The 14,934-nt window shown below is 45.8% G+C and overlaps 2 protein-coding genes across 2 annotated transcripts in view; both read right to left on the bottom strand.

The window, feature by feature from the left end:
* Positions 1-7,014, bottom strand: part of LOC138749351 (uncharacterized) — a 30,336-nt gene extending 23,322 nt beyond the window's left edge. Inside the window, exons 1-5 of the mRNA XM_069910560.1 lie at positions 6,896-7,014; positions 6,682-6,809; positions 6,403-6,577; positions 5,328-6,055; positions 4,660-4,760 (exon numbers count right to left, since the gene is read on the bottom strand). Of these exons, the coding sequence (XP_069766661.1) occupies positions 4,660-4,760; positions 5,328-6,055; positions 6,403-6,577; positions 6,682-6,809; positions 6,896-7,014 (1,251 nt within the window). The remainder of the gene's footprint in view (positions 1-4,659; positions 4,761-5,327; positions 6,056-6,402; positions 6,578-6,681; positions 6,810-6,895) is intronic.
* Positions 7,015-10,167: 3,153 nt separating this feature from the next.
* Positions 10,168-14,934, bottom strand: part of strc1 (stereocilin 1) — a 46,463-nt gene continuing 41,696 nt past the window's right edge. Inside the window, exons 23-25 of the mRNA XM_069910308.1 lie at positions 14,216-14,313; positions 12,219-12,369; positions 10,168-10,489 (exon numbers count right to left, since the gene is read on the bottom strand). Coding sequence (XP_069766409.1) covers positions 10,392-10,489; positions 12,219-12,369; positions 14,216-14,313 — 347 coding nt within the window. The 3' untranslated portion in view covers positions 10,168-10,391. The remainder of the gene's footprint in view (positions 10,490-12,218; positions 12,370-14,215; positions 14,314-14,934) is intronic.

Below are 14,934 nucleotides of genomic sequence, written 5' to 3'. Positions count from 1 at the left end.
TTATGGAGGGCACTGTACACTTTAGAAACATTAAATTCATTGATACTATATTTTTAAAAATTGTCAGCTTGATGCCCTATGTCAATCGGATGACTCAGAGCTTGAGTGGATTATAATAGTCTGTGCAAGATTAAATGGTTGATTCAACATGCAGATTTTGCTGACATTTTGAAACTTTTCACCCTTGTATTTGCATTCCAGGCTATCGGAACAGTTTTACCGAATGACTGTCTGCCGATATTGGTAAATGTATTCAATGTTTTCACTGGAATAACAATTACGGTTACACTGAATTTTAACAGTATGATTTACACACGGCACTTCCGCAAAGTCAAAATTTTCAGAGCCGTTCAGGTCAACTCCCGCCGTTCAGGTCAACTCCCGCCGTTCAGGTCAACTCCCGCCGTTCAGGTCAACTCCCGCCGTTCAGGTCAACTCCCGCCGTTCAGGTCAACTCCCGCCGTTCAGGTCAACTCCCGCCGTTCAGGTCAACTCCCGCCGTTCAGGTCAACTCCCGCCGTTCAGGTCAACTCCCGCCGTTCAGGTCAACTCCCGCCGTTCAGGTCAACTCCCGCCGTTCAGGTCAACTCCCGCCGTTCAGGTCAACTCCCGCCGTTCAGGTCAACTCCCGCCGTTCAGGTCAACTCCCGCCAATGATATACTGAACTTCCAGGTGGATGGAATTATGTCCCCCAGCAACTTCTACAAAGACACTATCAAAAACCTATTTGCTGGATGCATCATAGGAGCTGCTCTGTTCAAGATCGGAAGCTGCAGAAGGTAGTGAATGCAGCTCAGAACGTGTCAGAAATTCCACTCCATGGACTTCACCTACATTTCCCTGCCTTGAAATGGCAGCTAACATACTAAAAGTAAAACGCAGCACTGCCACTGGTGCAGAACTGTGGAGAGAGGGGAAAGGAGACACATCACTCCTCCGCAGGGTTCTAATGCCAAGTTCAATGACCAATGGCTCTGTACAGGCTTTAAACGGACTGTTAAAGGAACCAACAGTCTGGACCCAAGATGACAGTGCCCATGCTGGCAGAGGCATGGAGGGGATTATAGAATCCAAGGAAGCAGAGGATGGTGACCATGGTGGCAGACCAATGAAAGGCTCCGAGGGGGAAGAAATACAAGAGGTGGGCATTTGGAAACGAGGCAAGGAACCCACGCAAGCTACAAACAATTTGCAGTCAAAGGACTGGGATGACACAGGCTGAAGGGGCACCAGGTATTGGAACCAGGATTAAGAAGAGTACCTAGGGTGGGAAGGGCACCTATGGGACCTTGGGCACCGAAGGCTTCCTGGTTGTGTCAGAGAGAGCTCAGGTTGCCGATAGTTTGCAATGAACTCTCTGTGGCTGCTATGTGAACATTGGAGGCGAATCCTCTCAGTGACTCTGAAGGAACTCTCATTTGTTTCTCTTTCTCTGACAGTAAAGGATGCAGGGCAATTTATGCTGATGGCAAATCTAAATGCAATTTTGTGTAATATTACATCTGCTTTATTACATGACGATAAAAGAATCTGAAAGACCCATCACAAATGACACACCATTCTCCCTCCTCCCATTGGGAAGAAAACTCACAGCCAAACAGGCTTAATGACAGTTACTTCCCTGAAGCCATCAGGTTCCTGAATAAACACTACAACAGTGCGATTCTGCTGCCCTTGCTTGGATATTTTTTTCCCCATTGTAACTCGACTGTAATTTTTTTCTACTCTATATAGCTACATCAGTGGTTTTCAAACTTTTTCTTTCCACTCACATACCACCTTAAGTATTCCCTATGCCAGAAGTGCTCTGGGATTACTTAAGGTGAGTAGGGAAAAAAGGTTGAGAATCACTGCTCTAGACCAAAATATTAATGAAATATTTTGCTTGAGAAAAACTTGTCATTGGCCCATTTCCTTTGGATTTATGAAACCGTGCACATAATGAGTCAATTAGGTACAATTAACAGCAGTTTTCAAACTTTTTCTTTCCACTCACATACCACTTTAAGTAATCCTTTACTAATCACAGACCACCTATGTCATCGGCATTACTTAAGGTGGCATGTGAGTGGAAAGAAGAAGTTTGAAAACCACTAAGCTACATGAATGTTAAACTGCTTCCAGAAGAACCCTTCTCATTGTACGATATGTGTCAACTAAACTCCAGTGTACTATCCTGGGTCTCTTCAACATCAGTCCTTAGATTCTGAACCCTGCAGCATTAATATTTGATGAAAGCTATCCCTGTTGTGCACTTCTTGTCTTTTAGTGGTACCCTTCCTTCCAAGGAAGCAAGAAATCAGGATAGCAAAAGTATTGTGGAATCAATTGTGACAAGATTCAATTTATTGTCATAGTAATAAAACAGTGTCATATTACATGAAATTTCTTTTTGTCTGATGCAAGGCAGACAGATTTGCCGCTGGCTGGAATGGCCAAAGCGCCGCTTCCAGTCAGAGAAAGAGAAGCAAAAGAGAGACCCCCAGAGTCACCAAGTGTTCAGTGATTGTGCTTGAGTGAAGATAAGAAACTGGACTCTGGACAATTGTGCTGTGGTGGGAGAAATGCAGGATTTTGAGAAGGCTAAATAATGGATAACTAATTCTCCCCAGAAAATTTTACATAACACCATTTAAAGCACAGAAACATATTTACATTTGAAATTGAACTCTACTGGTTCCACACACTGCAAGATCTAAAAATCAAGAATGTAGCCACTCCTTAACAAACCCCACACCTAAAAAGCAAGTAAAATTGAAAGTAATGTTCATGGCAGTCCATATTGGGAAGCCTTTTCTATCCAATGGGTAGAATTTGACAATCAGCAATATCCAAGGTGAAAGTCAACACCAAGACAACAATTTGACTGGCAAATGTCATTTTTCTAACCTTTTAAGAATTTAACATGATAAACATAGCAGAAAAAAGGTGTACATTCACCCTTCTTCTCCATTATAATTCCTCTGGTCACATCCATTTGTCTGATTTCCCACCATAAGCAATGAATAATAATACAAAATCCATATGTCCCCGAAGAGCTTTACTATTGGTTCCAAATTAATTATCGGTATTAATCAAATGCACTCAGGCCAAGCCATGAATATCCAACAAAGTATCTGGGTTCACTAGAACTAAACTGGGAATTAAGGACAGGGCCTAGCAAACTAACCACAAAGCAGTTTTCCATAAGAATCCATAAGCCATGACCTGTTTTATTGCCAGTGCTCATTAATAAGCACAGGGATTTGGCATGGCTGGCAGTGAGAGGAAGCCCTCCAATCACCCAGAGAGCATGTTGTCTCCGAGATGATTGTCGTGGAGTGAAGACAGTCACCCACCTCTTTGCAGAATGCAGATTGCTAAGAGCGTGTGGAAAAAGATGTAAGAGTCCTTGTCATAGTTTATCCATGTTCTTCCCGGAGATGCATGCAGAGACAGACATCCAGATCTGACAGAAGATCAATGACTCAGAGAGAGATGCCTTTTGTCCGCCTGAAACTTGTTGGTCTTTCAGCACATGAAGATGTGTGAGGAAATGCTGCCAATTGGCACATTCCAGGCTGTAGGAGTACACACTGAGGGTTGGTGCCAACCCAGGTGCTGTGGGGAAGGATCAATCAGGAACCCTCCCATTACCAGACACTGAGGGGCTGGGACAACAGAAAGGTGGTGTGGGGGGAGCGGGGTAAGAAAGAGTAATCACAAGGTGCCACAGTGGTGGCAATGTTGCTAATTAGAGAGTACACTGATGAAAATGTATAGAGCCTAAGATTATGAAAAGAATGACTTTTATTGTAATTTATTGTGAATAAATGTTATTTTTGGAAAAAAAATGACTTGTTTGTCTTGCAGTGCAAGAAGTTTGCAAGCCAATGCTGCTAACTAGCACATTCCAGCTACTGTACTAGAAATGGGTCCTATGTAAAAAGCCTCTCAAATACCCCACAGATGCAAACATAACTGGCATTGGCACATTGTAAGATAATGTATTGAATTAAAGGTTCAATTAATTTACTGTACATATTGTTAATAAAGAATATGTTTGAGAAACTAAATTAATTTCTTGCTGTCAGTGTTTTCTTTAATATAGCAAGTCAAATTTATTATCATCGGATTGCACAAGTTCAGCCCTGAGAGTGTCCTCGGTGCAAAACAAAGGCATACCACACACACACAAAATAAAACAAAATTAGAAAAGGAGAATGGGGAAAATAAATCTGAAGGGAAAATGAAGGCCAGAAAGAGAAGAGCCCTGAATTCCAAGTTGCAGAACACAACTGAAGACGAGTCAGGAGCAGAATTGATAGGTTTTGAGGCCAAAACTGGCAAATAAGATGAGGTGACGGAGAAACATGAATCCATTTATAGAAGGCGATAACCTGGGTCGGCAACTACAGGAGGGATCAACACATGACGTGTCCATAACTCCACGTCAACGAATGCCCCGGCACACACACGCCCAGGACCAAGTGGCAGAGCCAGCCCGTTCTTGGTTCCCCCACCCTGTCTCCAACCCCCTCCTCTCCCTCCCACGTCCTGAAGCAGCAAGTCGCAGGGCTAATCGTGGGGAGCAGTGACTTGGATGCGTCCTGAGACGGGCGAGGGTGGGGAAAGAGGCCGGGCCGGGTCGAGCGGGGCCTGGGGGGGCCGGCCTTTACCTTCACATCCTCGTCCTCATCCTCGCCTTCCCACTTGTCCACTATCACCGGCTTCCTCGACTCCTCCTCCTCCTCCTCCTGGGTCCCGAAGTCCACGACGTCTGCAACACATACAAGCCGCCGGTTAGAGCGAGTACCCCCCGCTCCCTCGGTCCTCCCCCCGCTCCCTCGGTCCTCCCCCCCGCTCCCTCGGTCCTCCCCCCGCTCCCTCGGTCCTCCCCCCGCTCCCTCGGTCCTCCCCCCGCTCCCTCGGTCCTCCCCCCGCTCCCTCGGTCCTCCCCCCGCTCCCTCGGTCCTCCCCCGCTCCCTCGGTCCTCCCCCGCTCCCTCGGTCCTCCCCCCGCTCCCTCGGTCCTCCCCCCGCTCCCTCGGTCCTCCCCCCGCTCCCTCGGTCCTCCCCCCGCTCCCTCGGTCCTCCCCCCGCTCCCTCGGTCCTCCCCCCCGCTCCCTCGGTCCTCCCCCCGCTCCCTCGGTCCTCCCCCCGCTCCCTCGGTCCTCCCCCCGCTCCCTCGGTCCTCCCCCCGCTCCCTCGGTCCTCCCCCCGCTCCCTCGGTCCTCCCCCCGCTCCCTCGGTCCTCCCCCCGCTCCCTCGGTCCTCCCCCCGCTCCCTCGGTCCTCCCCCCGCTCCCTCGGCCCCCCAATCCCCCGGCCCACTAAACCCGCGCTCACCCCAATCGTCGGGCTCCGCCATCGCCACCGCCTGCTCACTCACGCCAAGGGATTGTGGGAAGCTGGAAGACTGGGGCGTATGGGATACTGGAGGTCCCAGTGGGAGGACCGCGTGGCTGCCCCGGCCTCCTGCAGGAGATCGCCGCCCGGCCCAAGTCCCGCCAGCCCCTTTCTGCGTCCACACTCGTCCCTTTTGCCCGTATTGGATGCTCTGCCTCGAAAGAAAACGCCAGCGCTGCCGCTGCTGGAGACCGGGGAGTGTGGAGACACAGCGCTGCTCCGGAGGGTTCAACCGCCCGGGCTTCACGATGACAGCTATCAACGGCTCGTAAAATCCTGTCTCCGCAAGGTCTGCGCTGGGCAGCGGCCCCGAGGGGTTGCAGACTCCCGAGGTCAGCAGCAGGGCACCAGAAATGGGGCGAACCCCACCCCATTGAGAAGGAGAAGCAGAGGAACCAACCCTACACGATGGTGACCATGGCAGCGGACCAGCGGAGGGCTCAGAGGCTGAGAGACCCACACGGGCTGCAGGAAACTTGCAGTCGGGAACCTGCAGGGGCTTCAGGCTGCTGGAGACTGGCTCCTGAGGATCAGGCATTGGACCCAGGATTCGAGAGGGTGCTGGGGGCAAGAAGGGCTCCCGAAGAGCTTTGGGCACTGAACGCTTCTTGATCGTTTTGTATGTTTGGATCTGGAACTCCGGTTGCCATTGAATAGAAAACAGGATTCTGAACAGGAGACAGAGGCTGGAGGCAAATCCATGGATACTCAGTTCCTCTGAAGGGACTCTCGTTTGCTTCTCTTCCTCTTGTAAGGGGTGCCAGGCACACTACTGGCGGTTCTTTGTCTGTCTTAAGGCAGACAGGTCCATTTTGTGTAATATTACAGCCTGTCTGCCTGTCCCGCATCGGACTTGTCAGCCACAAACGAGCCTGCAGCTGACGTGGACTTTTACCCCCTCCATAAATCTTCGTCCGCGAAGCCAAGCCAAAGACAATCCATTACAACAATGGAATTTTGAATCTCTGTGCCTGCTTCAATGTCTTTAAACATAGTGACTATGTGATTCCACTACCTTTTCTGGCAGCCAGTAACAAATATCAACCACTCTGGGGCAAAATAAAACACGAAGATCTTCTTTAAATCTCCCAATAAGATCTTGCAATATACATTGAGGGAATGCACAATGTGATTACAGTACCAGCAACCCAGCGAATGGGAAAGGTTCTGAGGGATAGGATTCATTTGAACTTGAAGTGGCAGAGATTAAGCAAAGAAAATTGATGTGACTTTATTAAGGGGATTCTTGTCTGACTTATTGATTAATTAAATCGATGAGGGGAATGTAGCTTACGCTGTCTATGGAACACTGGTCCAAAAGATCCTTGGCACTTTCGATCCAAAATTATCTTAGTGATAGGTGGCTTGAGGTGATTATCAAGGATTGTGTTTTGAGATTGGAAGCCTGTGAGCAGATCTGTACTGCAGGAGCAAAGATGAAGTTTTGCTGCTTGTTCTATACCTTAATGATCTGGATATGAATGGAGGGAGTATGAAAGCAAGTTCACGTGAGAATCATGGCACAGTTAGTAAAAACACGGAAATGTTGGAGGAACTCAGCCAGTCTCGCAGCGTCCATAGGAGGTGTAGATATATTACTGATGTTTTGGTCTTGAGCCTTCCTCATGGTAACAAGCAGGCAGGCATCTGAATTAAAAGAAAGGGAAGGGGGAGCAGGCAGGCATCTGAATTAAAAGAAAGGGAAGGGGGAGGAGTACAAACCAACAGACAAAAAAAGTGTTAATTGGATATGGAGAGGAGGCAGGAGAGAGGAAAGGTGAAACCTGATTGTGGGAGGTGGGGGGGGGGCTTTGGCTCTGAATACAAATCTGGAGTAGAGAGAGAGTGAGTTAGAAGAAAGATGACAAAGCGGAGGGCTAATGGAATCAGGAGAAGTTGATGTTAATGCCATCTGGATGGAGGATGCCCAGATGGAAGATGAGGTGTTGTTTCTCCAATTTGCAGGTGGTCTCAATCTGGCAGCGCACGAGACCATGGACAGACATGAGCGCCTTACTATCCTAATCATAAACTCCTCCAACACCACTAAAAGACCTGTCTACACTATTGAAGTAGCACTTTTATTTCTTGCACAACTGATATAGTTAATATCTATATTTTTTATAATTAATTAAAAAAAAATTAAATGAGATATCAGCAGGTAACAGGCCCTTTCAGCCTACAAGCCCATGTTGACCAATTACACCCAATTGACCTACAAACCCCAGTACATTTTGTAAGGTGGGAGGAAACCAGAGCACCCAGAGGAAACCCATGCAGACACATGAGAACGTACAAACTCCTTACAGACAGCACCTGATTCTAACCCCGGTCACTGGTGCTCTAACAGCTTTGCGCAAACCACCAAGTTAACCATGCCACCCACTTTTCTCATACTGGGATAATTTATAGTATTGGAGAGGGTTTTTTTTTAACAAATTGACCTATTTAGCTGCAGCAAATAAGAAATTCAATGTAGATGTACATTGTTTGAAATATTATGTTGTCTCAAATGGAATGTTTCAGTACCAAGTGGAGATTTGATATGCTGTGTCTTTTCATTGGAGTGAAGGCGGCTGAGGATATACCAAGCAACGTGAGCTATAGATAATGGCGATAGAAAACAAACTTCTTCACAGACATGTCTAAGAAAGGCAGGTTTAAGGAAAAGGACAAAGGATTTGAGGAAGAATGAGGGTGTGGTGGAAGCACGTACTCAAAACAACTTTTAAGTACTGTAAAACCCCTGTTATTTGGAATTCAAGCAACCGGCAAAAAGAAATTGCAGAAAATAGGTTTAAAAATCCAGAAGTTTAAAATGGTGTGCCTCACCACTCAGGCCACAGGCAATCTCAAGCAACTGGAAAATTCACTTATCTAGCATCTACCAATCCCCATAGGTGCCAGATACCAGGGGATTTACTGTTTTTAGATTAGCCCCTTGAGACACCTTGGCATAGAAGATCTTGAAAATGATCTTAGTTTAGACAGGCACTTGATGGTCAGTGTAGTTACAATTGGCTGAAGGACCTGGTTCTGTTCTGTACAATGCTACAACACAATGAACTGATCTGGTTTTGAAGATCAGGTAGGGATGATTGTTATTCTGCACCCACATTTATCACATTCTAGATCAGACTTAATATTTAGCACAATGTACAGTAAAAATCCCCATTATTCAGAATTCAAGCAACCGGCAAAAAAAATTTAGAAAATAAATAGGTAAAAAATACAAACATTTAAAATTGGTGCCCCTAGCGGTTGATTCACCAATCACACAACACGCATTCTCAACCAACCAGAAAATTCACTTATCCAGCATTTACCAATCCCCATAGGTGCCAGATACCCTAGGGTTTTGTGGTACATCCCGACATGATGTAGCTTCAAGTTCTCGTTACCAGATGAAGAGTGATGAACTCTGAAACACTCTTAGGTCTGTCTCAACCAGCCCTATAACCAGCTCAGATGATTGAGAATTGATTTCACTCACCCGATCACTCCACCTCTGGCAGTTGTGTCTTGGGTTGGAGGCCAATTATCCCGTCACTTAACCTCTTCTCTCTGTTCTCCATGCTCCCTTGACCCTGACCAAATCTTCTTTTGAAGCCATATTTAATCATTGCTCCTGTGAATCAACTTGAGATCTCTGGCTACATTAAAGGCATTATATAATTGTTAAAACTTTGGTCTTGTAATGCAGCACAAATAGAGTTATTGACCAGTCATGGCGTTCAGTCTTATCATTTAGCCAAGAGTAGATGGTGGTGATACCATTGCTCCATTCATCTTTCCTCGAAAGCAAGTTACACTTCAGTTCTCTTTTAGCCACATAGTGGTTCTGTTACAACTCTATCCTCACCCTATTCCATCAATCCACCAATCTTTCAATGAAATACTATTTCCATGGTTTAGTTTTGAATGCAACTCCATTTAGTTTGAGCCTTGTATCTGTCATGGAGCTCTATTGTTTTGAACCTTAACAATTTAAAAATAACTGCAGAAATCACTCAATTTGCATTAAGGTCATGCCCAATTAACCAATTTTTGGATTGTTCAAAAGAGCCACATTCATTGGTTGTGGGTGACATCAGTGATCAATCTCTATGCCATAGGTGCTCTGTGGTTAGTAAGGGATTACTTACATATAACATATAACCACTTACAGCACAGAACAGGCCAGTTCAGCCCTACTAGTCCATGCCGTAGCAAATCCCCACCCTCCTAGTCCCACTGACCAGCACCCGGTCCATACCCCTCTAGTCCCCTCCTATCCATGTAACGATCTTGCAGATTGTAATTAAAAACATGTGAGTGGAAAGAAAAAGGTTGAGAAGCACTGCTCTAAACCATACTGAATATGTTGATAATGAACAATAATATTAATTATGAGGTTCAGTTCTTGAAGCAAGATGTTATCTACCCACGGCTATGTGTCCACTGCCAGTATGGAACGCTGGATCCACTCATTCCATTTCTAGATGTCAGCCCTTATTAATATCACCCATTTCCACTTGGGTCAGCTTTCATACTGATGCTACTATGCCCAGCTTTGTTTGCCCCCCCTTTCCCGCATTCCTCCCTATTCCCTTCACTTCAAGTTGGGAGGCAGAGAAGTTCAGGAAGGAAATTCCAGTGTTTGTCACCCTCAGGTGCTGGAAAGGGATGCATCTGAAATAAAAGCGGAAAATGCAAGAGACATCTGTGGAGAGAAGCACCATGTTAACGTTTCAGGTTCAAGACCTTCATTAGAAAATCAACTCTTTGTGAGATGGTGATGTTAATCCAAAGCCAAAAAAAGATTGCTTTATTGAACCACACATTTTCAGTGAAACAAAAGAAAACAAGCTCAACCAACAAAAATGGAACAGTCTGCATCACATGAATAGAAAATGACCTTGACGTGGAATTCAGTTCCACACAGAATCATTACTCGCGTATGCAAAGCTGGACAATGACTCATACAAACAGAGGAAAACACAAGGTGATAGGATATTTTAGTAGTTACATCTGAGCTTCTTCTCTTGTATGTAAAAGATTACAAATGAGACACAATAATACTCCATTCAGGCTTGCAGAAAGATTTCTTCCAGATGATCTTCCTACAGACAGAGAGGAGTTTGTTAATAACTAGCCACATTTCAGACATGTCCCCGATTTACTTATCTACCAACTGTTCACAAGAAACTACGACATTAAGAAGCAAGCTACAGCAAGTGGGTTTGGAGGAGGCTCTTTGAGAACCTAGGGATAAAGATGGGCAGAGGAGGGTTTAGGCAATTCTGAGTGTGTGGCCCAGTCTGGACTTGAGTAAGTTGTTGACTGTACTTACAAAGGCCACAGGTTTCACGGAAGCTGCGGAGTTGGGCAGGTACTTTTGGGAGGTGTGATATTGTGGGCTGAAACAGGCTCCTGTGGAAGGGTGTGTTCACCCAAATGTTTATTTACAATGACACCACTGGGTTCCCCGATTACCATCCTCCTCACACCCTGGCAGCATCTGCATTAATCAGAGGAAGCCCATCAGACCTCTGCCAATGGATTAGTGATCAGATTATATTCCTCTACTTATCAATGCTGGTTAGATCTGAACATTCATTCTCAGTCAACAACCTCTATCCTGAAGTCCATCACTGTCAATAGCTCTTAATGGCATCACATTATTCAACTTTACAAATTGGGTAATAAGCCAGTGATGTCATGGCAGAGAAAATGAAAAACATAGAAGTATTTACCATATATATATGTATAATAGTTGATACCATGTAAAAATTGACCCCACCTCCACCCCCGGTTTTTGGCTTCATCCGCCTGCCTGCCCTGATGCCTCAACCATGGACTCTCGCCCAGGCCCTGGCCTTCTGCCCACTGGAGCTCACAATACTCTAACTGCCGACTCTTGCCTAGGGTTAGGGTTAGGGTTAGACTCTTGCCTAGGCCTTGGCCACCCCCCATCGGAGCTCCCGACGCCCTGAACACGCACTCACCATCCAGTCCCGGCTGGCTGCCCATCCAAGCTCCCGATGCCTCGAGCAACACAGATAATTACTGTGGTCAAAAGTAGTATGGATGTAGTAATAGTCAATCCCCTAAATTTTACCCTAAAAATTCAACTATTACGTGAGTATGTACAGTAACTGGAAGCCATGTTATTATTTGATGGAAAGGGGATAATATTGGTGGAAGTGGGAAGTGGGAAGGAAGGAGGCTCTGGTGAGACTTAAATAGATGCAATTCTAGAGAAAACCTGCATTCCTCAAAGTTGTTTGGTTTGCATCCTTTTCACCATCTCCAGCTCTGGCAGCTGTGCACCCCCCTCTAAATTCCACTACAGTCCCTTGGTCAGGCCATGTCTAGTAAGGATGAGGTGCAGGGGGACACCAGCATCTGAGTTTCCTTTCCAAATCAAACATCCAGACTTGAAAATATACTAAAAGCACAGAAATGCTGGAGGAACTCAGCAAGTCTTGAGGAAGGGCTCAGGCCCAAGGAGTCGGCAATATATCTTTACCTCCTATGGATGCTGCAAGACCTGCCAAGTTCCTCCAGCAATTCTATGTTTTTAATTACAATCTGCAGACTTTTGTTTTTCACAAAAATCTACCAGCCATCCTTCACTGTTGCTGGGACCGGATTTTCACGGCACCTTCGTGAAGAAGAATGCAGCAGTCCAAGAAGGAGGGTAAGCACCACCCTCTGAGAGTAGTTAGGGTTGGGCAGTCAGACCTGGCCTTACCACTGATGCCCATGGCCTGAAACAGAATCAAAACAAAAGGGCCTCAATCTCCGGCACATTGTGTGTGATGTTCTGGCCATGGGCCAGACTTTTACCTCTTATGTCAACTGCTGTTCGGTGCCACGATGTGAGGACCATGTCCAGAGCTTTCTTCTGTACATCTCCAAGTTTCTCTAGCTGGGCAGGAGTCACGGCTACTGCCTGCTCATAGTTAAACATACGGATCTGTGCAGGGCTAAAGACCACCTGACACAGGAAGTAAAAATGGAATCAGTAAAACAGAGCGCACATGCTGGATGAACTTGACTGTAAGCAGCTGAATGACAGTTGCCCTGTTGGAGATGTAGGCTATTGGAACATTAAACAATCGGAGAGTCAGACAGCATAGACACAGGCCCCAGAGCCTAACTTGCCCATGTCGACCAAAATGCCCCACCAACAATAGTCCCAACTGCCGCCCTTGGCCCATATCCCACTAAACCCACCCTACCTGTGTATCCGTCCAGATCTCCGAAGATCCAAAGACAATCAACAACCAACAACAGCTTTGCACTCAATGTCACCGAACCAAGGAGTTCATTGCTAACGTCAGGAAGAGAAAACCAAAAGTATACAATCCATTGATCACTGAGGGATCAGGGGTGGAGAGGGTGAGCAAATTTAAGTTCTTGGGAGTCACTATCTCGGAGGATCCTTCCTGGACCCAACGCACTAATGGCATCGTGAAGAAAGCACGTCAGCGCCTTTACTTCCTCAGGAGTTTGCGAAAGTTTGTTCTGACATCAGAAACCCTGGCAAATTTCTACAGATGTGTGGTGGAAAGTGTGCTGACCAGCTACTTCGCAGTCTGATATGGGGTCACCAATACCCTTGAGCTTAAAGCCCTGGAAAAGGTAATGGTCACAGCCCAGGACATCAAAGGAAAAACCCTCCCCACATCTATGGGGAACACTGCCATCAGAGAGCAGCAGCAATCATCAAGGATCCACACTACCCAACACACACACACTGTTTTCATTGCTGCCATTGGGAAAGAGGTATAGGTGCCCCAAGACTCACAGCACCAGGTTCAGGAACCCCTCCACCATCAGACTCCTCAACAACAAACTCAATCAAGGACTAATTTATCTCTTACTTTTGTAATTTAATGATTTTCTTTTTGTTTCCTCTGTATCGCACAGTCAGTTTGATTACATTTCTTTATTTGTTTACATGTGTATGTTGAATACAGTTTTTTTTGGCACTACCAAGAAGTGGTAACTCTGCTACGCCTGCAGGAAAAGAATCTCAGGGTTGTATGTGATGTTATGTATGTACTCTGACAATAAATCTAAAATTGAAATCTGAACAATGTTTTGAAGATGCCTAGTGTGAAGCTCCTGACAGACCCACCTTGGGCACTGACTCCTGTTCTGCACAATGGGACACATGCACTGCAATTGAGCATTTGGAAACAGAGAAGAGCCTCCGCATTGATCATGGTGGTTCAGTGGAAGGAGTGGAGAAATCTGCCTCGTTGGCAGATCTCAGAATGAGTGACAGACAGAAGCAGTAGATAGAGGCACAGGAGTCTACAGATGTTGGAATCTGGAATAGAAAACAGTTAACGAAATGGAAACCTCAGTCTCTTACAGTGCATCAGGTCAAGCAATGGGAAGAGGCGAATAACACTGATGAAAACGGTGCCAGCAGTGATGAATTGCAATATTTTATTAGAGGGAATATTGGCCAGAAGAATCTGCAATTATTTAGGCCTAGATTTTTATGCTCAAGACCTGGATTAGGATTTGAACTCACAAATACCTGTCGCAGAAAGAGGGCATCCCCAACCACCGTTGGCTCAAAGAAAAAAATGTTATGGAAGTATGGAAGAGCTTAGAGATGGGCTAAGTAAGATGGGCTGAATGGTCTCTGTCATCTGATTAGTATGTGTTCTTGCAAACAAATGATACCGTCAGCACAGAACCAGAGGGCCAGAGTTGGAAGAAGGCACAGTACCGTGTTCAACCTCCTCATCTAAAGAGCTAGAATCGGTAGGAGCAGCTGGTGAGACATTTCTGGCTTGGATCGCTGATGATTGTTATACACTTACCGAGAGTTTCTTTGGTGGAAGTGTTGCAACAGCAGTGGGGGTGAGTCCTTCAATCTGTTCTTTAACCAGTGATGAGAGAACTATATCTGGAAGACCAGCTATTGCAGTTTGATAGGAATGAAAACAAAATATTAAATAAACTGCAGCACGTACATTAACTGTAAAGCAAGAAAAGGTCCTCCAACCTCTTTGATGTCTCCCACCCCTGTTCCCCAGTTCTGTACTTTATTACACCTGTTGGGTCTCATCCAGTTCTGAGGAAAGACCTGTCTTTGCACCAAGGGTAGCAGCAATTTTGTGGAGAAACTCTGATGCTGTGGGTTCAGTGGTGTATTGAAATATAGACAGTGGCTATATTTTGTTAGGAGTTTGAGGCAATTTGGAATGTCAACAAAGACTCTTGCAAATTTCTACAGGGCTACATGGAGAGCATTCTGATTGGTTGCATCACTGCCTGGAATGGAGGTGCCAGCGCACCGGACAGGAACAGGCTATGGAAGGTTGTAAACCTGGCCAGCGCCATCAGGGGTGTTAGTCCTTATTCCATTAAAGACATCTTTAAGTTGGTACCTCAAGAAAGAAGTCTCTATCATCAAATGTCCTCACCATCCAAGCCATGCCCTTTTCTCACCACTACCATCAGTAAGGAGGTACAGGAGCCTGAAGACACATTCAACATTACAAAAACAACTTCCCATTTCAGATTTCTGAACAATGAA

This window comes from Narcine bancroftii, chromosome 14 (genome assembly GCF_036971445.1).
Source record: "Narcine bancroftii isolate sNarBan1 chromosome 14, sNarBan1.hap1, whole genome shotgun sequence".
Lineage (NCBI taxonomy): Eukaryota > Metazoa > Chordata > Chondrichthyes > Torpediniformes > Narcinidae > Narcine > Narcine bancroftii.
Note: the sequence above shows the minus strand (reverse complement) of the source record. Positions and strands in the feature narration are given on the sequence as shown.